The sequence below is a fragment of the Carcharodon carcharias genome, chromosome 5 (genome assembly GCF_017639515.1).
Source record: "Carcharodon carcharias isolate sCarCar2 chromosome 5, sCarCar2.pri, whole genome shotgun sequence".
Taxonomy (NCBI): domain Eukaryota; kingdom Metazoa; phylum Chordata; class Chondrichthyes; order Lamniformes; family Lamnidae; genus Carcharodon; species Carcharodon carcharias.
The window spans coordinates 114,907,016-114,933,561 of NC_054471.1; the positions used below are offsets into that span (position 1 = coordinate 114,907,016).

The window sequence follows — 26,546 nt, forward strand, 5'->3', positions numbered from 1 at the left end:
CCCCAGTCACAATTTGAACATATTAGGTTGGGTTATAAATGTTACATTTTATTTACTCATTTCAATGCTAGCAGTTAAATATGAAAAAGAGATCATTGTAAAAGCAGTGACCTATCACAAGGTCAGTTTTCAGTACTCACCATATTTCAGCTAGTACTAGCTTTGGCAAACCAGATTGCAGAAAGAAATTTCGAGCTTGGTCACCTGTTAAGCATTAAAATAAATATATTTTAATGTAATAAGGAAAGGATTTATAAATAACTATAAAACCACAGCTCCATCTCATTGTGAAATTGTAAAATATAAATGGGCTTAAAATTTACCAGAAAAATTTTTTAATGCAAAAATTCTGTATTTTCCATTAGCTTGCCCCTAGACTTATAGAAACTCAGCATCTACTTTCTACCATCAATATTTTGATTTTTTATCTTTATGCTATCATGTGCTTAATATATTTAATGAACCAATAATCATTAAGGAATGTTGCGTACACCTATCACAAATTACAGAGGCCGCATAAATTCTTATTTTCGCATAATAGGTTAATAATCTGATTCCTTTTGAGTTCTCAGCCTTGTGATGGCTGTGTCAGCCTTTCTTGTACCTGTTAATCAGGTTCTGCTTGTTTTCTAATTTGACACTTATTCTAGTGGCTTTCACTGAATTCACAAAGGTCGGCTGCATTAACACACAACAATGATGCCATTGCTTTCCTTGCTGTGCATCTTCAGTTACGCAGGTTTCATTACAGTGAACTGAAACCAGAACAAGGGCAAGTTATAAATGCTTTGTCAGTGTAAGTTGGTCAAAAACTCATCAATGATAAATGTACCACTCACACCTTTAGAAAACATAGCTTCTTCAGCACAACCCAATTTAAATTAACTTTTTGTTACAGAATTAATCTGGACAGTCACTGTCCTCAGGTTCCAAGCTTTAAAGCTGATGCTTTCTTTGTAAAAAAAAAGTCACACAATGTATATTTCCCCAAGCAACCAACCCATGTGTAGTATTAGGCAGAGCATGATTAAATCATTACCTTTAACAACCAAAATAAATAAAACAGTCTGCAGTTCTAATGGTTAAAGTTGGAATAAATTGTGAAATCAAAAACATATATGGACTACAAAGTATATATATATATAGGCTACTGCCCATTCAAAACAAAGTTTATTTTATTCTAGTTGTGGACAAATAAATTCTGTGAAGTTCATTATTATCCCAGTTAACTGAAATAGATGGGCATGAAATATTTACTATCACAGCTAATTTACCAACCAGTAATTCTCCACAATACATTTTATTCTACTAATCACCCTTGAAACACAATAATTGCAAAGAGGCGGATATGCTGCACTAAAAGCAAAAAATAAAAAGATGCCTTTTTCAAATACTCATTGGTGCGTAGAAGAACAGAGCAACCCAAGGTGAACTGGCGCCAAACTGTCAGTAGAGATCTCTAACTGGTCAACAGACGCTGGGGTGATACACAAACATTGACTGTGGAAAGGAGAGAATGGAGTGCTTTGTCTACCTCATGCTTCTCTAGTTGTATGAACTACTAAGACTAAGTTATTGGTGTGGATTTTCTACCTTGGAGACTCAAAACATAGTGTAGTACAAACTGTATCTTGTAAAGGAACCATAGTTAGATGCATTATTAGTGCAGCCAGCTCAGATCGGGCTGCTGCAGTATCGAGGGGAGACAATGGCATCATGATAATGTCACTGGACTAGTGATCCAGAGGCCCAGCCTAATGCCCTGGAGGAAATTGCTCAGGTATGTCTAGTCCAGAAAGAGCAGAACAAATCTTATCGGGCCATTTACCATCCCAGTGGCCTTCTCTTGATCATCAGCAAAGCGATGGAAGGGGTCATCGACAGTGCTAGCAAGCTGCACTTACTCACCAATAATCCGGTCACTGGCATACAATTTGGGTTCCGCAAGGGCCACTCAGCTCCTGACTTCATTACAACCTTAGTCCGAACATGGAGAAAAAAGCTGAACTCAAGAGGTGAGGTGAGAGTGACTGTCCTTGACACCAAGGCAGCATTTTTCCGAGTGTGACATTAAGGAGCCCTGGCAAAATTGAAGTCAATGGGGATTGGGGGAAAACTCCCCACTATCTGAAGTCATACTTAGCCCAAAGGAAGATGGTTGTGGTAGTTGGAGGCCAATCATCTCAGTCCTAGTACATAGCTGCAGGAGTTCCTCATGATAGTGCTCTAGGCCCAATCATCTTCTGCTGCTTCATCAGTGACCTTCTTTCCACCGTAAGATCAGAAGTGGGGAAGTTCGCTGGTGAATGCACAATGTTCAATGCCATTCGCGACTCCTCAGATACTAAGCAGTTCCTGCCAATGTGAAGCAAGACCTGGGAAACATTAGGCTTGAGCTGATAAGTGGCAAGCAACATTTGTGCCACACAAGTGCCAGGCAATGACCATCTCAAACAAGTGAGAAACTAACCATTTCCCCTTGACATTCAATGGCATTACAGCTGGATAGCTGAATCCCCCACTATCAACATCCTGGGGGTTACTATTGATCAGAAACTGAACTGAACCAGCCATATAAATACGGTGGCTACAAAAGTAGGTCAGAGGCTGGGAATTCTGAGGCAAATAACACATCTCCTGACTCCCCAAAGTCTGTCCACCGTCTACAAGGAAAAGTCAGATGAAACACTCTCCACTTGCCTGGATCCGTGAGACTCCAACAACAGTCAAGACGATCAACACCATCCAGGCCGTTTGATCAGTACCCCATCCAACAACATAAACACATACTCCCTCCACCACCGACGTAAATGGCAGCAATGTGAACTGTATACAAGATGCACCATAACTATTCACCAGGCTACTCCAACAGCACCTTCCAAACCTGCGACCGCTAACACCTAGAGGGACAAGCAATGCATGGGAACACCACCACCTGAAAGTTCCCCTCCAAACTACACATCATTCTGATTTTGAACTATATCCCAATTCTTTCACTGTTGCAGGATCAAAATCCTGGAACTCCATTCCCAGCAGCACTGAGTGTACCTGCACCAGATGGACTGCAGCGGTTCAAGAAGAGAGCTAACCACCGCCTTCTCTGGAGAAATTAGGAATGGGCAACAAATGCTGTCCTTGCCAGCATTGCTCACATTCCATGAAAGAATAAAAGAAATTCTGAATCAACACTACAGCAAAAGCATAATATGGAAATGGTTAGTAGCCCATTCAATATTTTTCAATGAAGAAACATGTGCAATGAGCAATGGCTTATGGTGCAAGGCATTCACACGTTAGAGAAGAGTGGTGGTGAAGTCGTGAAAAATCAGTCAATTAGTCATGTGTAAATAGCGGATTTTAACTGCCTGTAACTTGAAAGAAGGAGCCCTGCAGTTTTGAGATGTAGGAAAGAATTATAATTTATTTCAAACTGCCTGTTACAAACTATTACTCTTAAAACAAAAAGAGGCCTTTTAACAAAAGTTGATTAAGAGTAATACATTGGAATCATTAATTGGTTTTACACTGATAAAAACAAAAACAGTGACTATGTTACCATAGGAAAAAACTATTTATTTTTCACAAATAAAGAGAATCTATACAAACTTGTTTCAAATTGAGTCCTCAAATTAAAAACATTTTTTACTTAAATAGTTTTCAGTCAAGCAGTATTGAACTCAAGATTCAGGCTGCCAAAAATATATCCTGGTGCATAAAGAAGAGGAAAGAGGAAAGAGAAATATTAAAAAGCTATTAGTATTTACTGGTTTATATGAATACCCTAAATCTGTTTAAAAGTTATCAGTAACTGACTGATGTAATTACAGAATGACGAGCAAAGTAATAGTCACGCTACGGTTATAATTCTCCTACCAATCTTTCACTAGGGTCGACCATGAGAGTAGGGCACTAAATTACACTGTGCTCCTTGTAAATGCTTGCACAAAAATTCCTGTCCCAGTATTTGAGTGTTGACCTCACCCCTTTTATAAAATTAATACTTGCCCAGTAGGCAATTTAAATTACTTTTTAAACTTCAATTTCAAAGATTAAATATTTTCGTCAAAGTTGGTTGTAGTTCTACAACAACCAGCGAGAAATACCTCCTTAAGAGGTTCTCACATAAATTCTGATCCATTGGTCTGGATTTTGTGGTCAGCTCACCTCGAAGAAAGCTGCCCACAAAGATCCAATGATCTCTGTGGTCTGGACTACCCTCTCCCAAGTTAATTCTGGTGTCAAGTCGATGGGATCTCTGGCATCCAGAAAAGTGACATTATTAAGCAGGGTAAGCAGCCAATTTACACTGAAGAATTCCCACAAACAGCAAACTGAGAAGTAAAATTTACAGATTATTCTTTCACTTTTTATACATTTTACAAAGAGAGAAATAAAGATTGGGGAATACCTATTATAAGCTGAAATATCATAAACATTGTTTAAGAAATAATTTCTATTAGATTAAAAAAACTATGGAATTTTTGTCATAATAGAAAAACGGCATTACACAGCTATAAATAGACAACACCTTCCAAACCCATGACCACTACCACCTAGAAGGACAAGGGCAGCAGATAGATGGGAACACAACCACCTGGAAGTTCCCTCCTAGTCTCTCACCATCCTGACTTGGAAATATATTGCCATTCCTTCGCTGTCACTGCGTCAAAATTCTGGAACTCCCTTCCGAAAAGTACTATGGATGTACCTACACCACATGGACTGCAGCGATTCAAGAGGGCAGCTCACCACCGCTTTCTCAAGGGCAACTAGGAATGGGCAATAAATGCTGGCCCAGCCAGTGAAGCCCACATCCCGTGAATAAATAAATAAAAACAATTTACGAAGAGAAAAATAAAGATTGGGGAATACCTATTATAAGCTGAAATATCATAAACGTTGTTGAATAAATCATTTCTATTAGATTTAAAAAACTATGGAATTTTTATCATAATGGAAAAACGGCATTACACAGCTATAAAATTAGATTTTCAGGGCCAGAGAGGTTATTCAATCATAATTATGCCTCAGTAGGGCATTAAAAACTCAATTATGCCTCATTAACAAGGTGTAACTTTTTTGCAGGGTTTCACAGCAATATTACAGCACAAAAGGGGAAGTTCTTGTCAGTTCACTGATGTCTTAAAGATTGCCACCTATAGAGACTTCAACAGTGCATCCTGTTGGCAGCAGATCACTGGCAGCAACTTATGGATATTCACATTTAATAGCACATGTGCAGATGCTAGAAGTTGCTGTAAGTTTTACAGGTTAATGATTAAAAATATTCACAATCTCACCGTCATTATAACTGCAAAATCTGGGCCATTGATTTATACTTGACTGTACTCCTTAAAGTGCAGTTATACCACAGATTCTATATTAGTATACCACAGATTCTATATTAGTAAAATGAGAAAACCACACTGACTCAGCACAAGAACTGCAGCCTAGAAGTCAAGGACAGTCATACCAAAAACATGCTAAAGCACATGTTCTATTTTGACGCACTGGGGTACTCTCAAAGTTCTACGGGACACATACCTGAAAGTAACCCTCCAAGTGGTTTAAGACTTAAAAATTGCTGGTCATGTTTGACTCGTTCATCAGAGGTGATAGCCCACATATTTGGACCACCTGTAAAACAAACACACGCAAGTAAACACATAGACCATTTCCAATTACACAGTACTTCACAAAAGCATGGACTTTAGAATCGCCATGTGGGGTGTATCTGCTATATACCTGCTATCCTTCATTCTCCATCTTGAAACCAAGACAGTCACTGAGTCCATGCTCTCAACCCCACACTCTCCACTACCCTCAGCCTTGGCTCCATGTCAGACTGGAACCCAAGAGAGTTTCCAACCCTTTAACTCTAGAAATCTGACTTGATTCTCTTGACTCTGGCCCCAGTCTCAAGATTCCCTATTACTCGCACTACAGTCCATAACCTATCAGAGTAGGGAGCACTGGCAGAGCAAATAAAAACAAAGTGCTGAAAAAACTCAGCAGGTCTGGCAGGATATGTGGAGAGAGAATCAGAGTTAACATTTCAAGTCCAATATGACTCTTCTTTAGGCAATATGCATTCTTCTCTGAAGAAGAGTCATATTGGACTTGAAACATTAACTCTATTTCTCCCTCCACAGATGCTGCCAGACCTGAGTTTTTTCAGCACTTTCTGTCTTTATTGCAAATCTCCAGCATCCGCTGTATTTTGCCTCTATTTTACAGTTAAAGTTCTGTGACTCATTGGCTGGGAACTTCCTGAAACCTGAGGTTTTACAGTACTTCCAATTAAGTTATGGCAGCAGAATGGGCATCGCTCCAAGGAAATTCCCAGCAATTAACTTTAACAGCACCCTACTTATATAACTCAATCTCATCTATCAAAATTCAGCATGCTTTATAAATATGTTCACCAGATGGCGAAGCAGCAATCCTTTCCTAGGAGAACATCAGACGTGATCGTGGAGATGATTAAATGCATGGTCACTCAGTCCACAAGGTGCAGAAAAGTCCAGGAACAAAACTATATGTATTCCAAAGAAAACTGCCTAATTCCGTGGAAATAGAATTAAACTTGGGAACTACAGGCCAGTCAGTTTAATGCCAGTGATGACAAATATGTTTAAATCTATACTAAAATAAATTAAAGAGAATCTAAAGATAAAAAGAATAAAAAGTCAGCATGGATTCCAAAAGTCTTAACTCATCCGATAGAAATCTTTGAAGAGGTAACAGAAAGAATAGACGACAGGAATGCAGTAGTTGCCATACAACTTGACTTTTCAAAAGGCTTTGATAAGGGACCATATGATAGGCTCATGACATGTGGAGTCAGGAAGCAAATACCTAAATGGTTAGCAAATTGGCTTAAAAAAACAGGAAGCAAAAAGTAGGGACAAAGGGTAGTTATTCAGATTCGAGAAATGTAGAAAGCAGTGTTCCACAAAGATCAGTGCTGGAACTATTGTTATTCATAATTTACTTTAATTATTGGACGTGGGATCAAGCAGCTCAATAGCAATATTCGCAGATGATGCCAAACTAGTGGGCATAGCTAAAACCGAAAGAATAAAGAATAGAAAAATACATTAGTAAACTTGCAAATTGGACAATTAAATAGCAAGTTAACTTTGCATAATAAATGTGGGGTGATACACTTTGGTCGGAATAAAAGAAACATAACCTACATCTTAGAAAATAAGAAACTAAAAGGAGTAGAAAAGCAAAGGAATCTAGGGATACGTAAATCAGTAAAAGCAGCATTACAGGTTAGCAAAACAATTAAAAATACTAACAAAACACTGGGATTTATTTCTAAGAGTATGGAATTCAAAAGCAGTGAAGTTATCGTGTAGGACTCTGGTTAGGCTACACTTAAGAGTACTGTGCACAGTTCTAATCTCCATACTTTAATAAGGGCATGGAAGCTCTGGAAAAATAAAATTTACAAGGATGGCTGCAGAACTAAGAGATTACAGCTATTGGGAAAGATTGAATAGGCTGAAGCTTTCCTCTTTAGAAAAGAGAAGACTCAGAGAAGACCTGATGGCAGTTTAAAAAAAAAATGACTAGGTTGGACAGCGTAGAATTGTGGAAAATGTTTCCACTAATGGGAGAATCCAAAATCAGGTGCCATAAATATAATATCGTTACTGATAAATCCAACAGGGAAATTGGAGCTTTTTTTTTAACCTCAATGGGTTAGAATGTGGAACTTGTTACCACAATAAGTGATTGGGGCAAATAGCTTGGTTGCTTTCAAAAGGAAACTAAAAGAATAAATGAGAGAAAAAGGAACTTGTGGAGTATAAACATCAGCAAAGGCTAGATGGGCTAAGTGGCCTATTTCAGTACTGCACATTCTATATAATAACTGCCAACACAGCAGATCTGATTAGCACCTCATATTACACGGAAGGCAGACTGCACAAAAAAGCTACAGGAACATGCAGAATTTTATCAGACACAATTCTATGAAATGAGTTGATGATTTACGCAGTAATTCACTTATCCCAGCATACAATTCATGTCCTGGGATGAACACACAATGGCTCCCAACCACCACCCCAAGTAAAAATTCAGCGGTGTCTTTTCCAACTGAGAAGTGTTCACTGTCGGACAGCATCATTCTTCTTGCATTTCCCTATTTTGCCCCTCACAGGGTGTATGTATGTTGACCTCAGAAGCCCCCTTTAAATCTGATGTTTTCTGCTCAATGATTCATAAATTGTGGGAAACCGTTTAAGTTCTGTTTGACACTAGCAACCACAAATTTAATTACTAAGTAAAGCTGTAACTTGGGCCTAGAGTATTTTAAACATGACTTGACAATTTTACAATGTTCATATTTCAGACTGGTTAGCCAAGAAAATTAGGAGTTCTAGTTTTACAAAGTTTTCAAAGGAATTTACAAATGGGTTATCATTAAAGAACATATATTTTGCTAGTTCCAGTTTCAAGAATTTAAGACTGCATACACTGGTCTGGGACTGTTATCTATTTTGAGTGTGCAGCATCAGTAGCCTGTACTTATGCTGTCAATTAACCTGAAATGCTGGCTCTGAGCCTAGAAAGTGTGCATTCCAAAGCTATCAATAGTATGATGATGCACATGTGATTTTTCCTGAGCATTTTGTGCAAAGTGGGTTGGGAACCTAACAATATACAAAACAACTGGACTCTGAAGGGAAACCCACTTGCAGCTGGTATTCCTCAAGCCATCCAAAATACAAATTCCAGCAATGCACTTGCACACTGGGATATAGTGTGAATCCCCTCATTCCATTTGTTTTAATTTACTTGACAATCAGATCATCTATGTGACTTCTGATTATACTGCCACTTCTGTATCAGTGAATTGGGAACAGTTCCAAATGTGTTAAAAGTGACAATATAACAGCACCCCAACTTATGATTGAGGAAGTTGTTCTCTGTAAAAAGCGGTTTGGAACTGACCTAACTGGAATCCTCAAGCAATGAATAAAGTTGACCTGACTAAAGGGCCACTATGGAGAAGTGTTTTAGTCTTTGCTAGTCATAGCACACAGAGTTAATATTTGGTTACTTCTAGTCATTTCTGCAAGCTACAAGAATATACATCACATTTGAGGCACAAAAAGGGTCACCAGGTGCATTGTGCCCCAGAAGCAGTTTGAGATATCTTTTGCGTCATTCTGTTCAATTTTGTCAGCTTGATATTTTGACCAGGTGAAGGATAAGAGATACCCTTATTAATCTAAATGACAGATGCCTTTGTATGGACAAACCCATCCTATGTATTGACAACCTGTGAATAGCTGTTTAGAAAACTCTGTTAAGTATAAATGCATCTTATGTCATGGTTTTCAGTATTTCACTGAAGGATTTTGAATTAATTATTCACTTTATGTCAGTCCCAAGCCGGCAGAAATACAATGTCACACCACCAAGAAGTGAGCAACTGTGTTTCAAGGAGCAATTTTATAAAGAGTTAGCACGAGAAAAGCATCTTTGCTGTTCATTCATTTTGATGAAAATAGTAAAGACTTTAATTGCTGTTAATGTGTTCTTTGCATTAAATACTGCTCAAATTATCTGCTTAATGTTAATTAGTTTAACTGTTGGTTTAAAGCCTGAACCACACTTTCTTCCTATCACACTTTCCTGCCATAATTCTGCCACACGTAATTACAATTGAACTTTGTCAAATACATTACATTTTAACCTTCTTTCTGCTAGTTATCTTGATTGGTTTATTCTAACATGTAACGCTGGTGCTCCCATCGCCACTTCAAACTTCACTTCCCAGTCACTTCAGAATTGTCTTTATTCAGCTGTTCATTTCAGTTCCCCTCTCATATTTTCTCTCAGAATGGCCACTTGGGCAAATTAGCCACTGAACCATAATCCAAAGAGTCAACATCTTGTGGAAAATAAGGGAGCGAAGAAAACAAACAACAAAAAAATGTGCATGTGACTGACCTAATGCTCTTGGAACAAAAGGGTCATGTTGATATACTAGCTCTCCACAGTGAGGAACCCTCTTCCTCATCCCATAAAGATATCAAGCTAATAATAAAAGACAGCTGTTAATCTGCATCAATGATTGTAACACCAACCAAAATTAGAATATTGCAAGCTCATCCTTGGTTTGGGAAAATAAGGTCCTCTTATCTTAAAATTTTCAGTGCCCAGGGGATCATAGCTTACGCCTTACCATTGAAGTTCTCATTAATGGTTTTATGTGGGAATATGGTGGAGATTAGCAGCTGTTCAGCTTGAATGCAGGAAGCAGGAGCTGAAACAGGTTTGGCATATTGGGCCTCATATTTTTGATTGATCTTGACACCAGAGTTTAGAAACTTCATAAATTTTTATTGTTAGTGAGGTGAGATTGAGCTGGCAAGGGATAATTAGGATAAAAACCCCAACAAAACTTCCAACTATAACAAAAGATAGTGAGATATCACTGCCCTAATTTATCAGAACTAGTGTTACCATTCCTGAGGTTACAGAATCATAGACTGGTTACAGCACAGGAAAAGATACTTTAGCCCATGATGTCTGCTGGCCCTCTGAAGGTGCAATTCACCTAGCATCACTGCCCTGCCTCTGAAGCTCTGAATACTCTGAAGCTATCACTGTTGTAGATATCTTCTGGCAATCTTTTGAAATAGGTGCTTTTTCTTGCTAAAAACAGCACTGGAAAATAAAATGTTTTATTATTTTATGCCACTCAGACAGCATCAAGCACATTCTTTCTGCTAGCCTTCAATATTGTATTCAACAACTTTAGATCATAATCTATGTCCCCATTTTGTTTCATTTTTCTTTGCTTTTTTTTCTTTCATTTCTCTCTTATTTCCTTTGCTTTCGGATGGTAACTATTCACACTTCCCCAGACACACCTTAAGTTTCTTTACTTGCCCCATTACCATTCCCTTTGGCCTGGTACCATGAAACCTTTGGTCATTTAATCTTTTCTGCCTTCCACTCTATCACCGACCTCCCTTTTGTTCTTGTTCCACCAACTACACTGCAACGCCCCCACCCAACCGCCAACTTTCACTTGCTCAAAACCTATTACATTTCTTACTTTTCCCAGTTCTGAAGAAAGTTCACAGATCTGAAACATTAATTCTGTCCCTATCTATAGATGCTACCAGGCCTGCTGAGTATTCCCAGCATTTTATGTTTACGTCCTCCAAATCTTATCTCTAAACCATGCATAGTGACGCCACTGTGCTGTGACATGGAAGCATGCAAGTTTCCATACAAGATTTTCACACCTGTGCCCTCAGTTTTTGCACATGAAGCTCATATACCACTTCCAACATTGTCAGACATTCTCAGTTAAGTTAATACAATAATGATTTTCTGTGTTTCACTCACCAGCAATCAGTTACATTTTGCCAGAGTGAATGCCATATGTGACTCCATTTTTAAGTAATAAACAATGTTAGCCATGGTTACATTCTTCCTCTTCGAAAAAGTTCATACCAATAGTCATCCCCACACTCAGCTCTCACATCTCCAACCAGCCAATTCGAAGACACTGACCAAACCTCAGAGGATGATCACTTGTCTCAGATTCAGCTTAGCTGAGCATTCCAGGAATTGGAAAGAAAACAACAGGGACACCTGCTATTGTTTGACAAAGACTTTAGAACAATTCGCTATTGTACATTGTGTGTGGTGTGTAGTGTCAACAACAATGGCCATGGCCACCACATAACCTTTCACTTACCTAGAAAGAAGGTGGTGGAAGCATATTCAATAGTAAAAACATGTTTAAATAGTATCCCACTATGGCGTTGTAACATGCAATGATGAAGTACAACTGCAACAGTTATATTAAATCAAGTCCATAACCACCCATCATATCTGCAGTGTCACAGTAGCTCGGCTGCAAGCACAACTGTCACTTGATGATTGAAGCATAGAAAATCCTTCAATATAAACATCATTTTCGCAATTGTATGGAATTTACTGGATTTAAAAAAAAACGAGATCGCTGAAATTTTTGGGCTACTGTCTCTTCCACACTCGCCACAGCGAGTCTGCGCGTTTTCTCCTTTTATTACAACCCATCCTAGAACATAGCCAAACACTCCCAGAACGGGTAGAAATTCTTGCAGAGATCCAAGTATCTGCGATGTGAGATTCAAATGCTAATTCACTTCTTAAATTGGCCACATACCAACAGTGATGACAAATTATGCTTCAATATGTAAAATGGTCCTTACAGATTAAACAGCAGAAAAAAAGTCAATATCAATTCAAAGTAAAGTTTCTCTCCATAAATAGAGGATTTGTATCATTCATATATATATATATATATATATATATATAAAACACATAGATGTTTGAAAGGAAGGAACAATTCAAAATGATTGGCAATATTAGCCAATACAGAAATTTCATTCCTTCAGAAAACCATTCTTCAGATTCAGAACTGAACACCAGAATTAGAGGTCATCTTGAATATAATAAAGAACATTACTATAAAAATATCATTGTAATTACTGTCAACAAATCTTTGTCTACATGAAAGACTGCTATAGAACTGTACTATGTTCTGTGCAGCAAAAACTTTTAAAAGGGCAAACATGGCTGATTGAAAGTTTTAGATGTTGAAAACAAACTAATATCAAAAACGTGGCTGTGATTTTACATGTCTGATGTGATATACCCATAGATCTTTGTCACTAATGGCTAATGCATTAATGAAGTCAACTGAGTCTGACACAACTGGTCATTTTTTGGAAAAAGGAAGAAAAGGGAAAAGGAAACTTTTACAAAACTCACAAACCAACAGATGACTGAACAAATTACAAATGCATATATGATCAAGTGCTAATTTCAGACCAGTATGTGTAGGGATAGCATGTAGAATAAAACCATTAAACATTTACAAGGCCACAAGGTAATCAATTTTGTATTAGAAAGACCAGTCAGGCTATTCAGTGCATCCATCCAAAAGCACTCAACAATTCCCCGCTTCCATTGCGAGTTTCTTCAATACACCTAGGTATTCACTTCCTCCACTCAATTGGGAAGTCTACTGATTTGCATTAAATTTCATTCGCTAATAATCCACCGAAACAATTACTTTGTTCAATTCATTCTATAATTTCTGAGCTCTTTCCGCTAATTCCATTGCCCCTCTCAATTTGATGCATGAGTGAACCTGACCACAATACATCAAGTTTCTGAAACCAGGTTATTTATGCAACTGAGAAACTGCAGTGCTCACAATACTGCGCTCTGGATACTTACTCAGTACTTTTCTGCACTCTAATACTTCTCTGCCAATGCGCAATCATTTCTTCCTACCTTTCAGTTTCTTATCAATTCCCAGGGTTTGCCTTGAATCCTCATAACTTTGAGTTTGAAAAACAACTTTCATAAGGGACTTTTATCACATGCCATTTGGGAATCTAGGTATGCTACCATTAAAGGTCTTCCCACCATCAATGTGCGCTGTTATTTTCTCAAAAATGTCAAGGCAGGATCTTCTTCTTCAAAGTTCATATTTTCTAATGATTTATTAATATATTATTATAATAAAGATACTCAAATCTACTCTGAATGACCAATTCCATTTTTACTTATCAGAAAAAAACACTAATGATTCCAGTTACCATTGTGTGGGGTGGGGGGGGTGATGATTGAATGCAGGAAAGTATTTTTGTGCCAGCACATTGGTGTCCTGACCTGCTCCTCCACTTTTCTGAAAATATTTTCTTTAATAAAACAAAGCCCTAACTCGTTGTCACTGGAACAATGCTCTTCTACTGTTCATTAGCTTTCAAGTACCAAACCTGTCATTTTATTTTTGTTTCTGCGAAAAAAATTAAATTTTATTGTACCTAAAAGCAAATAATTTTACTGAGATAATATTGTTTTTCATCATTTCATTTGAGAGTTATGGCCATTTCAGACACTCTTCCATTCCAAGGTGCCCGTAACCCTCTCATGTGTTTTGACACGTTACATTATTTACTGAAAAACAATACAATTCAAGAAAATGGTCGCAGAATTTTAGTTTGCATAACAGTGTCCATGACTCTAGGCAGCATGCTTACTGGGTCACCTTGTTATTTGCTGATCCTACCAAAACTCTAAATGAAAACTTTATTTTGAATAACGCAGGAAAGGATGCAGACTTTTTTTTTGCACAAATATACTATATTCATAAATCTTCAAAAACATTTCGAACCATTTCAAAATCACCATTACAAAAATACAATCAGGTTCAACTGTTACAACATGAATCACAAGGTGTATCAGTACAGACAATGAATATTACAATCATTGGCAGACATTCATTTTGAGCTGTACATCCGAGGGGCTCTCAACAGTTCCCAGTCCCTCGGTGCACTGTGGCAGAAAGGTCTTAGGCAGCGACCCTTCCCCATTGCGCCTTTGTGGTGGCTGCCTCAAGCTTAACTGTGTCCCTCAGCACGTAGTCCTGGACTTTGGTCTGTGCCAGTCTGCAACACTCGGTCGGGGACAACTCTTTGCGCTGGAAGACCAACAAGTTTCGGGCGGACCAAAGAGCGTCTTTTACTGAGTTGATGATCCTCCAGCTGCAGTTGATGTTTGTCTCGGTGTGTGTCCCTGGGAACAGCCCGTAGAGCACCGAGTCCTGTGTCACAGAACTGCTCGGGACGAACCTCGAGAGAAACCACTGCGTCTCTCTCCAGACTTTTTTTGCAAAGGCACAATCTACAAGGAGGTGAACAACGGTCTCTTCCCCACCACAGCCACCTTGAGGGCAACATGCAGAGGGGGTGAGACTCCTGGCGTGTAGGAAGGATCTGACGGGGAGGGCCTTTCTCACCACCAGCCAAGCTACATCTTGGTGCTTGTTGGAAAGTTCTGGCGATGAGGCATTCTGCCAAATGAATTTGTCAGTCTGCTCAGGGAACCATCCCACAGGATCCACCCTCTCCTTTTCCCTCAGGGCCTTTAAGACGTTACGTGCCGACCACTGCCTGATGGACTTGTGGTCAAAGCTGTTTCTCTGCATAAATTTTCCCACGAGGGACAGGTGGTATGGCACGGTCCAACTACTTGGAGCGTTCCGCGGCAGCATGGCCAGACCCATCCTTCATAACACTGGGGACAGGTAGAACCTCAGCATGTAGTGACACTTGGTGTTTGCATACTGAGGGTCTACGCACCGCTTGATGCAGTCACACACAAAGGTGGCCATCAGTATGAGGGTGATGTTGGGCACATTTTTTCCCCCTTTATCTAGAGGCTTGTACATCGTGTCCCTGCAGACACGATCCATTTTCGACCTCCAGATAAAGCGGAAGATGGCTCGGGTGATCACCATCACACAGGAGCGTGGAATGGGCCAGACCTGCGCCACGTACAGCAGCAGCAAGAGTGCCTCACACCTGATGACCAGGTTCTTACCCGCAATGGAGAGGGAGCGTGGCTCCCACATGCCCAGTTTCCTTTTCACCATAGACACTCGCTCCTTCCAGTTTCTAACGCGTGCCCTGGTTCCTCTGAACCATATCCCCAGTACCTTCAGGCTGTCAGCCCTGACAGTGAAGGGGACAAAGGATCGGTCAGCCCAGTTCCCAAAGAACATGGCCTCGCTCTTCCCACGATTTACCTTGGCTCCCGAGGCCAGTTCAAACTGGTCGCAGATGTGGATCAGTCTGTGCACCGACAGGGGATCCGAGCAGAAGACATCGTCCATGTACGGGGAGGCTTTGACCTGAGTGCCTCCACTGCCTGGGATCGTCACTCCTCTTATGCCCGGATCCTTCCTGATGGACTCAGCAAAGGGTTCTATGCAACACACAAAAAGGACAGGGGAGAGAGGGCAGCCCTGCCTGACTCCAGATTTAATAGGAAAGCTATCTGATTCCCACCCATTGATAGAGACTGCACTACTGATGTTAGTGTAGAGCAGTTGGTTGCGAATTCCCTCCCAAAACCCCATTTTGGAGAGCACATCCACCATGTAGGTGTGCAATATTCTGTCAAAGGCCTTCTCCTGATCCAGGCTGATGAGGCAAGTATCCACACCCCTGTCCTGCACATTGGCAATCGTATCCCTGAGCAGCGCGAGGCTATCAGAGATCTTCCTGCCCGGCACAGTGCAGGTCTGGTCAGGGTGGATCACCAATTCCAAAGTGGATTTGACCCGATTGGCGATGACCTTGGGCAGAATCTTATAGTCCACATTCAACAGTGAAATGGGTCACCAATTTCTAATTTCCTCCCTTTCCCCCTTGTGCTTGTAGATGAGGGTGATAATGCCTTTCCTCATGGATTCTGACATGCTGCCGGCCAGAAACATACTCTCGTACACTTCTAGCAGGTCTGGGCCAATCCAGTCCCACAGAGCCGAATACAACTCCGCCGGCAAGCCATCGCTTCCGGGAGTTTTACTCTTCTCGAGGACTCAAGGGCCTCAGTCAGTTCGTCAGGAGTTACCGCTTTGTCCAGGCTCTCCCGTGTACTGTCGTCTAAGACCTCCGTGATACAGGACAGGAAGGACTGGAAGGCTGTGCCGTCTGTGGGCTTCACGTCATACGATCCGGCATAAAAGGATTTGCTGATCCTCAAAATGTCGGACTGTGATGACTTTACTGAGCTGTCTTCTTCCTTCAGGCTGCTGATCACAGAGCTCTCTCTGTGTACCTTTTGGAAGAAGAAACGTGAGCACGTCTCATCCTGCTCCACGGAGCGGACTCTGGAACGGAAGATGATGTTGGAGGCTTGATGGCTCTTCACCTCTTGGAGTTCCTCCTTGACATCGACCCCCATCGACTGCAGCCGGAGCAGATTCTGCATGTTTTTCTGGAGTCAGTACATTTCCCTCTGTTCCTTTCTAACTTTCTGGGTGCCTTTGAGGATGAAAAACCTCTTGATGTTTCCCTTGATCGCTTCCCACCAGTGTGTCAGTGACTCAAAGTGGGGTTTCATGGTTCTCCAACCTTTGTAATCCCTCTTGAGCTCCTCAATGATCTCTGGGGTCAGCAGTTGCACGTTTAGCTTCCATGCCCCCTGCCAACCCTCTGGTCTTCCTCTAAGTGACAGTCAGCCAGTAGGAGGCAGTGGTCAGAGAAGAACACAGGCTTGACGTTGGTGGATCTGACTGCGAATGCACGGGACACAAACAGGAAGTCTATCCCGGAACGGACGGAGCCGCGGAACGGATGGGTGATCACCATCAAACAGGAGCGTGGAATGGGCCAGACCTGCGCCACGTACAGCAACAGCAAGAGTGCCTCACACCTGATGACCAGGTTCTTACCCGCAATGGAGAGTGCTGCGCTCCGTCTGCAGGGTTGCTGAAGACGTCGTGCAGCTTGGCATCCTTAACTGTTTCCATCAGGGATCTGGATGTAGCATCCAATCTGCTGTCGGCCCTGCCGGATCGTCCAGCCGCATCAATGATGCAGTTGAAGTCACCGCCCAGAATGACTGGCCTGGAGGTCGCCAGCAGCAGTGGGAGCTGCTGAAAAACCGCCAGCCGCTCAGCCCCTTGTGACGGGGCGTACACGTTAATTAACCGGAGTGGAGCATTCTTGTACATTACGTCTGCTATGAGGAGGCACCAGCCCACCACCCCTTTAACCTAGGAGACAGTGAAGCTGCCTCCCCGCAGCAGAATCCCCAGGCCGGAGGAACGAAAGTCGTTTCCTCCCGACCAGATCGATGGCCCATGGGACCACCATCGTGACCATTGCCTGTAGGAGCTGAGGTGCGGTATCGCACACTCCTGCAGAAACAAGTCAGCTTTGACCTTGGCAAGGTAGTCCAAGGTCGCAACACATCGCGTAGTAGATTTAATGCTACGCACATTTATGGATACAATCTTTAAACCCATTTTAAAGCATTTAGTCTCTTACCAAAACTGTTGTCTCTGAGAGTTCCAGACCTTTGGTCTGCTCCTTCATGCCCGTAGTGTGCTCAAATTGCTGAGGATGGGCTGAGGAAACCGTCCTGAACCTCCCCATTGGCGGTGTTCTGCTCGGGTGGCATCTGGGGGTCCGTGCAGAGAGCGGTGTTTGAAATGTCCTCTGTTGGAGAAACTTCTCCAATCCTCTCCCCCTCTGGGGCATTGTTGCTCCCGGCTTCCCGGAGCTGGGGTGCGCTGAGCGCCTCACTGCTCCCAGATTCCTGGGGCTGTGGTACACTGACCTCTTCGGGTTGTGGGCAAAGTTGGGGTGCGCTGGTCTCCTCATTGTCTCCAACGTTCTGGAGCTGGGTGTCTCGTCCTCCAACTCCCTAGCGTTTTGCCGCTTCTTCTGTCGGCGTCGCCCTGGCCCTTCTTCGTCCGAAGAGCTGCTGCTCGTTATCCGTGTCGGATGGGCGACGCCTCTTGCCTCTTGTCTGGGAAGTGGCCTGGTTTCTTTTTAGCCCCTTCTTTCTTTTGGCTCTCTTCATCAGCTGCCACTCCCCCTGTTGCTTTCCCACTGCTGCCTCCTCCTCCTCCGTTGACTCGCTCTCTTGAGGAGTGGGAGATTCGGGGGGCAGTGCTGTTGATTGGCTGCCTGTTGCCCCAATCCTTTCCTCCACCTTATCTTTCTTTGTGTCTTCCTTTGTCCCGTTTTTCTCCCTGGGCGTCTTGGTGGTTGGAGTGACACGAGGCATTTCTTCTGTTTCCCCCTCGTTGGCTTTGGCTGCCTGTGCATAAGTACGGCAACATTTGGGGCAGGTCTTGTAGAAGTGACTTGCCTCACCACACAGGTTGCAGCACTTAGCCTGTTTACAATCTTTTGTCTGGTGCCCTTCCTGTTTGCAGTTCTTGCAGAGGACGGCGCTGCAGTTGGCCGCCACATGACCAGACTTGCCGCATGAGCGACAAAGTTTGGGTTGCCCAGCATAAAAAAGGTAGCCACGGCTTCCCCCGATAGCGAATCTGGAAGGATGGTGGAAGATGGCTCCCTTACCGTCAGTCTTGAGCGTGATCTTAACCTGGCATTTACATGTCCAGATCCCCAAATCGTCTCTAACCTCGGTGCAGCTCCCAACCTTATCGAAGTACCTGGTAAGGAAGGTGAGCACGTCAGCAACAGGGACGAAGGGGTTGTAAAGATGCACCGTCGCAACCCGGTCTTGTTGCAACGGCAGAGCAAAGAGCGGCTCCACCGTCAGGATCTTCATTTTTGGCAGGTCTTTCTTCTCCTCAAACAGCTTCAGGAGCTTGACACAAGCTGCCACTTGCTTGAACGTCACATCAAAAAATCCAGCACTGGGGAAGTCCTGTAGGCAGTAGATCTCCGCAGCCTCGAAACCACACAGCTTGAATAGGATTCTCTTGGTGAAGAAGGTCCGATCCATTACTGTTCCTTCCTCACTGTCCTTCACCATGACTCGGATGGTGTTAGGTACCCCATGGTAAGGAGTTCGACTGGTTATAGCCATTGCTCGTTGATCTTTCCCTGGCAGAAATGCGATCAAGGTCTCTCCCCTGCCAGGTAAGTATGCAGAAAAGAAAAGGATGCAGACTTTCTTTTACCGATATCACAATGCTCCCACTGAGCACGTTTAGCAGTAATACCAAAAAGAAAAATCTCACTTAAAGCGATACACTTTTATCTCGTAGCAAACAACAAATGCATATCACCTCAAAATGTTCTCAGCATCAGCAATACACCTGGTAGGCTCCAACAGTGATTCTCATGTAATATCTAACTCAAATTGTAATTTGCAGACACAACTCGCATTTGGAAGGACAAAATGTATAATTATATTGCTTTGCATTTTCAAGGGTTAAGTTGACATGGTATTAAATTTTAGCATACCTGCCATTCTGCTTTGCTAAAAACCTGGACAACACCAGATTATCTACAATGCAAGTGAGACAATACCTGTCCTCTTAAAAAAACCTGTGTGCCAAGTGTAGTATGGAACAAATTACGAGTTTCCTGCATGAACATTTAATTAGTATTGGTGTTTACCGTATAACAATGCCCAAATGCTGATTATGTAACCAAGCAACTTGCAAATTTGGCCTTTGTAACAATGATGCATGCGTCAACAACTGTTATAACTGTACTGCAGTCAGGAAGTTCGGGCCCATGCCTAGTCCAATATGACCTGCATTCTGCATGTGAAAAACCTCTGTTGTTTACAGACATTACATTGGATCATTATTAACACCTTCAAGTCAGAAGGTTGCGGCTTTAAACCCCACTCCAGATACTTGAGTGCGCACTGTTGAAGGAGCAGCTTTTCAATAAGGCAATAAATAAGACTCCATTGCTCTCTGAGACAAATGTAAAAGATCCCATAGCACAATTCAAAGAAGAGTATGGGGGTTCTAAGTGTCCTAGCTAACCTTGCTGTCCCTCAAGCAGCACAATTAAAAACAGATTATGTATCATTTATGTCATTAGTTGTTTGTTGAGCCTTGATGTGTGCAAAGTAGCTGCCAAATTCACTCCATTATAACAGTGGCTCTGCTTCAAAAATACATCTTTGGCTGCAGCATTTAAGTGCTGTGTCTGACAGACTTAATGTTAATTATAAGTTACATAACCTGTAACAATACAAACTAACTGAAACCAAAACATTTTTTTTATTCGTTCATGGGATATGGTCTTCACTGGTTAGGGCAGCATTTAATGCCAATCCCTAATTGCCCTTGAGAAGTGGGTGGTGAGCCCTTCCTTGAAGTCCATGTGGTGTAGGTAACACCCATAGTGCTGTTAGGGAGGGAACATATTTTGAAATGATTGGCATTATTACATATTTGGGTTTTCTCTGAAGTTTTAAGCCTAGATTATTTCCGCTACCCAATTTTAGGATCACTTATGGGTGAATCTCCACTCCCCATACCTTGACTTGAGATTGTGGTAGCTTTTGATATTGTAGTGGGGATTGAAGAAAAACATTCTATCTTTGCACCATTTCTCCCAACTCTTTCACTGCCTCTATGCTGCTAAACTGCTCATACAACTTTCAGCCACTTTCGTCCAGCTAAGCATTGGGAAGACTGAAGTAATTGACTTCAGCACCTACAACAAACTGTGTACCCTTGCCACAGACTCCAAGCCACTGTCCCAGTTTTAAGCTGATTGTTCGGAATCTATCAGACCCTAAGCTAAGCTTCCAATCCTATATCCTCGTCATCACAAATACTGTCTACTCCCACCTTCAGAACAGTGCCCAGCTCTCTGATAACTATATATTAGTTGTAATTAATTTTGTGCTGTTCATCGGCTTGAACTGGGGTTCACTTATGGTCCGACAAATAAGAACAGGTTGACCCTGTAGTTGCTGGGTTAGTAAGTGCATGTTTAAAATGTGCAGCTCTGTAAATAAATGCTTATAAATGTGTGTAAAGAATGGCACCATTTCCATCCTTCACCGCTTGACTTTATTGAGTATAACACTCAGGACTACCTTGGGTCTGCCACATCTGCCACTGAAATCCTTAGCCACATCTTTGAAAACTTTGAATTAATTACTCCAATTCTCTCCTGACTGGTCTGCCTTCCTCCATACACCATAAACTTCAGGTCACGGAAACCTCTGTTGCCTGTATTCTATAGCTCACCAAGTCATGTTTACCCCTGTTCTTGCTGACCTACATTGATTCTCAGACCCCAATACTTCAAATTTAAAATTCTCAATATTGTGTTTAACCAAAAATTAATGCTCTCCATGATGCAATCTTATTCCCAGCCTAAATAACCTTAAAAATGTTATCAGCACAGTAGGGTTGCAGCTGCATTTCTGAATGGTACCATGATAAGAATAAAGTCCAAAGGCCATCAGTGGTTTCCTCTGGACTTCTCCCACAAATACAATATAATAGGTGCTGCCTATAATTACCATACTTTTTGTGTCCAGCATCCGTGAAACATTGTGTGAGGAATTCACAGTTTAGGGAAATGGGACGAATTCTGCCATTAACAAGGAAAAATCAGAAACAACAGTACACTTCAAAGCAAGGTAATTATCAATGGTACAACAGCGTGCACTTGTTTTCAAGAACAAAGCATTAATTAGACGTCTGATCCTCTAGTAAAGATATTGAAAAACAAAAGTTTCTGTAGAGCAATAGGAAACAAGAGTATTATACTAAATAACAACACAGCAAATAAATTTGACAGTTGCCAAAGGCAATGAAACTAGATTATATATTCTCCAATTAAGCAGTTTAAGAATATGAGAACAAACATAAGCCTGATAGAGAGGATCTTATGATGTAGCAGAATACTTCCCAATAATTCAAGTACATGGCTAATGAACTGCACAGTCAGGTCCAATGGAATATTTTCCATTTTCCACTGATGGCATGGAAACGTAACAAAGCTTGAAAAATTCTGTACTTTTAAGGGGACTGACACTGCACAAGACTAGACACTTGCCCTCTTGAAGGCAGATTAACAGCTAACATCACCGCATGCTCTAGAATCACAGAATGATAATACAGCATAGTTGGAGGCCATTCAGCCCTTTGTGTTTATGCCTGATCTTTCGAAGAGCTGCCCAATTAGCCCCACTTAACTGCCATTTCCCCATGGCCTTACAGATTTTTCCTTTTCAAATATTTAACCAAATCCATTTTGAAAGTTACTATTGAATCTGCTTCCACCATCCCTTCAGGCAGTGCATTCTAGATCACAACAACTCAATACTCAAAAACATTTCGCCCCAGGCTCTTCTGCCACTTACCATAAATCCAGGTCCTCCAATTAGCTGTACTGACTACACGTCAAAGACACTTCATTGGCTGCGTTGTGCTTTGGGACATCCTTTGGGAAATCATGAAAGACACTGTATAAATGCAAATTTTCCTTTCTTTCCTTTACCGGATCCTTCTGCCACTGCAAAGTTCTTTCCTATTTACTCTGTCAAACCCATACTTTTTTTTTCCATTTACAGAATGTGGCTGGACCAGCATTTATTGCCCATTCCTAATTCCTCGAGAAGGTGGTGGTGAGCTGCCTTCTTGAACCGCTGCCGTGCATGTGGTGTAGGTACACCCACAGTGCTGTTAGGGAGTTTCAGAATTTTGACCCAGTGACAGTGACGAAATGGTGATATATTTCCAAGTCAGGATGGTGAGTGACTTGGAGGGGAACTTGCAGGTGGTGATGTTCCCATGTGTCTGCTGCCCTTATTCTTCTAGATGGCAGCAGTCATGGGTTTGGAAGGTGCTGCGCCTAAGGAACACCTGTGTTAAATCTCCCCCTATACCTCTTTGTTCCAATGGGAGCAACTCGTCTCTATGGAAGAAGAGCAGGTGACTGAAGAGCCCCTTTCTGCGCTGTATCATTCTATGTTTCTATCCACTGGTTGACTTTTTAAAAAATTGCAGCTGCATCATTTATATGATCTATCCTCAAAATTAATCATTTTCCTGGTAAGTTCCATGCTCTTATTTATGAGGAGGGAGTGCAGATGGAATCAAAATCATTGAAAGAGTTCAATGTTAAGGATCTATTTTTAAATGTTCAAAGTTTACTGTTCCAGAACTGGATAACAAAAAACATTTCTAACGATTTAAATCCAAGGTTGAATTATGTTTGGAAAGAGATAAGCTGATCTTGTGATTTTAATCTGCCCTGATCATGTTGATCATCATTCAATAATTCTTGTGGAAGTTATTCAACAATTACTTGGCCTTCAGTGTGAAACTGTTCACACCCCAACAATTGAGTGCATTGGTGCCTGCTTCAACAATGACTTTTGCACTAAGAGCAAGGAGATAGATCCTGAATACTGATTTCAAAATTTTAATCTCAACAGTGCTCACAATTATTCAAAAGTTCTTTGATGGCTATATATAATTGCCCACCAGTCTTTTAATTATTCCCAAAGGCAGTTTATAATTTTAGGATTGCAACAACATCTTGCATTTATATTGTGGCTTTAACACAACAAAACTTCTTAAGGGCCTTCACAAAGGCATTTAGGGACTGCACTCTACAGGGAAACGAGTTAGGGGAGGTGAATAAAGGAGAGTCCATGAAGTTGGGAAGAGATGTACAGAGAGGTAGGGATTTAGGAAGAGAATGCAAGTACATAAGGATAATTTTCTAATTATTCTTCAAATTTCACATCGATGGTTTGTTCCACTTCATTTCCCAGTACTAAGAGAATTGGCAAAGTGTCTTGTTATTTTTGTGTCCAAGGTTGAATGTTTTGTAATCACTGGTTAATCTTTTGCGACTGTTTAATTTCTTGCTTTTTTAATAACTTTGTAAATAACAGCATAAATCACATGGTCTGACAGGTTAGAAGACAAGACACTGCATGTAATTTCCAGTCAGTTCCTCAGATAATGAAGCAATCCCTTCCCACATGCAGCAAGAACTGACAATATTCTGGCTTGAACTGAAAAGAAGCAAGTAAAATTTGCAAAACTTAAGTGCCAAGCAATGGCCATCTCCACCTCCACTTGATATTCAATGGTATTACCAAAGCTGAAGCCCCCAATCATCAACAACCTGGGGATGACCACTGGCAAGAAACAGAACTGGACCAGCCACATAAATACTGTCACTACAAGAGCAGTTAAGAGGCTGGGAATTCTGCTCCGAGTAGCTCACCTTCTTGCTCCCCAAAGACTTACCACCATCTACAAAGCACAAGTTAGGAGTGTGATGGAATACTGTTCCCTTGCCTGGATGATGCCAGCTCCAACAGAATGCAGGAAGCTCAAACAACCCCCTTGATTAGCAGTCCATCCACCATCTTAAACAATCACTCCCTCTGCCTCTGACACACTGTGTCTACAGCTTGTGCCATCTACAAGATGCACTACAACAGCCAGCAACTTACCAAGGCTTCTTCAATAGCATCTTCCAAGCCCACAACCTCTTCTGCTCAGAAGAACAAGGGAAGCAGTCACATGAGAACACGACCCCTCCAAGTCACATACAAACTTGATTTGGAACTATATTAACACTCCTTCATCCTCGTTAAGTCAAAATCCTGGAACTCAGTCTCTAACAGAATATGGATGTACCTACACCATATGGGCTGGTTCCAGGAGACGGCTCACCACCGCTTTCTCCAGAGCAATTAGGGAAGGGAAATAAATGCTGGCCTTACCACCTATGCCCAAATCCCATGTGTGAATAAAAATAAAGGTAGTCTGTCCAATCCTGAGCAACAATACATTACAGATATTTTGAGTACACAGTCACAACTCAGCTTGTACAGAGTGCAGGCTTGTTTTGAGAGATGTCCTTAGTATTGAGAGATGTTCTTGGTATTAAGCATGAGACAGATATCTGGGACAGAGCAAAAATATAATTCTTTTATAATTGTGTATTCTGCAACATGTGAAATCATTCAATGTTTTTATTTCATTTCCAGAAGATTACAAATACCACAGTATGAAAGAGAAAGAACTAGAATTTATATAGCACCTTTCATGCCATTGGACATTCCAATGTGCTTCACAGCCAATTGTTAATTTGAAATCTCATCATTGTGTCTATGTAAGCAAATACAGCAGCTAAAAGACCATAAGACGCAAGGGCAGAAGTAGGCTATTCGGCCCATCCAAGTCTGCTCCGCCATTCAATGAGATCATGGCTGATCTGATAATCCTCAACTCCAATTTCCTGCCTTTTCCCCATAACCTTTGATTCCCTTACTGATTAGAAGTCTGTCTACCTCCTCCTTGAATATACTTAACGATCCAACTTCTACAGCCCTCTGTGGTAAAGAATTCCACAGATTAACTACTCTCTGAGAGAAGAAATTCCTCCTCATCTCTGTTTTAAATTAAGTTGTGTGAAGCAAGATTCTGCAAACTTCAATGAGATAACTGGCCAGACGATCCGAGTTGCTCAAGTGATACTGTTGACCGATAAATTTTAATGAGGTGACCAGGTGAACATCCCTGTTATTCTCTGAATAGTGCTAAGGCATCTTTTACATCAACCTGAATAGGCAGATTGGGCCTCAGTAAAGCATCTACTATGAAAGACAGCACCTCTGACTATGCAGTCGTTAATCACGTCTCGTGTAGCAATGATGAAGGGATTGAACTGCTCAAAAGGAAGTTCAACATTCCATATTTGGTATGAAATCATGCTGCTAAACTTCAATTAAAATTCAAGAATTATTAACTTATACAAAGTATATTACCAGCTAGATACTTACAGCACTTTAAAGAGTGCAAATATATTGCCTTAAAATGAGAAGTTGAACTGTGGATCAGAAACATGCTAAATAAATTTTCATTTTCACGATTAATTTCAAGTTTCCACTTATGCCACAAAGATAATCTGTAAACTTTAAAGTGGATATGGGATGTTCAAAATAAAAGTTCATTCATCTTAAAAGGAGTGATGCATTAAAATTGTTAAGCTTAGTAAAAGATTGTCCAGCTCTAAGTTGACAACTACACCTTCAGTTAGTCCTGCCCTACTTGAGCAACAGCAATGACTTCCCCTCCATCCCTTTTCATGAAGGTGTTAACTCTTTGCTAAAGTGCAATTCCACAAAATCCCAGTACCCTTCAATAGCCTGCCCGACCATTATTCTTCATTTGTGAGCTTTGAAAGGTATTGGCAAGCTAAATCAATGGCCATGGCAACCACTTC

At 41.3% G+C, this 26,546-nt stretch overlaps 1 protein-coding gene across 10 annotated transcripts in view; it reads right to left on the bottom strand.

Annotated features, from left to right (window-relative positions):
* Nucleotides 1-26,546, bottom strand: part of LOC121277996 (intersectin-2-like) — a 216,145-nt gene that overhangs the window by 128,964 nt on the left and 60,635 nt on the right. For 8 of the 10 annotated variants that reach the window (XM_041187968.1, XM_041187973.1, XM_041187967.1 and 5 more), the window contains 2 exons: nucleotides 5,545-5,637; nucleotides 141-204 (listed from right to left, as the gene is read on the bottom strand). In XM_041187968.1, coding sequence (XP_041043902.1) covers nucleotides 141-204; nucleotides 5,545-5,626 — 146 coding nt within the window. In that variant the 5' untranslated portion in view covers nucleotides 5,627-5,637. The remainder of the gene's footprint in view (nucleotides 1-140; nucleotides 205-5,544; nucleotides 5,638-26,546) is intronic. The other 2 variants (XM_041187974.1, XM_041187971.1) reach the window with 1 other exon arrangement.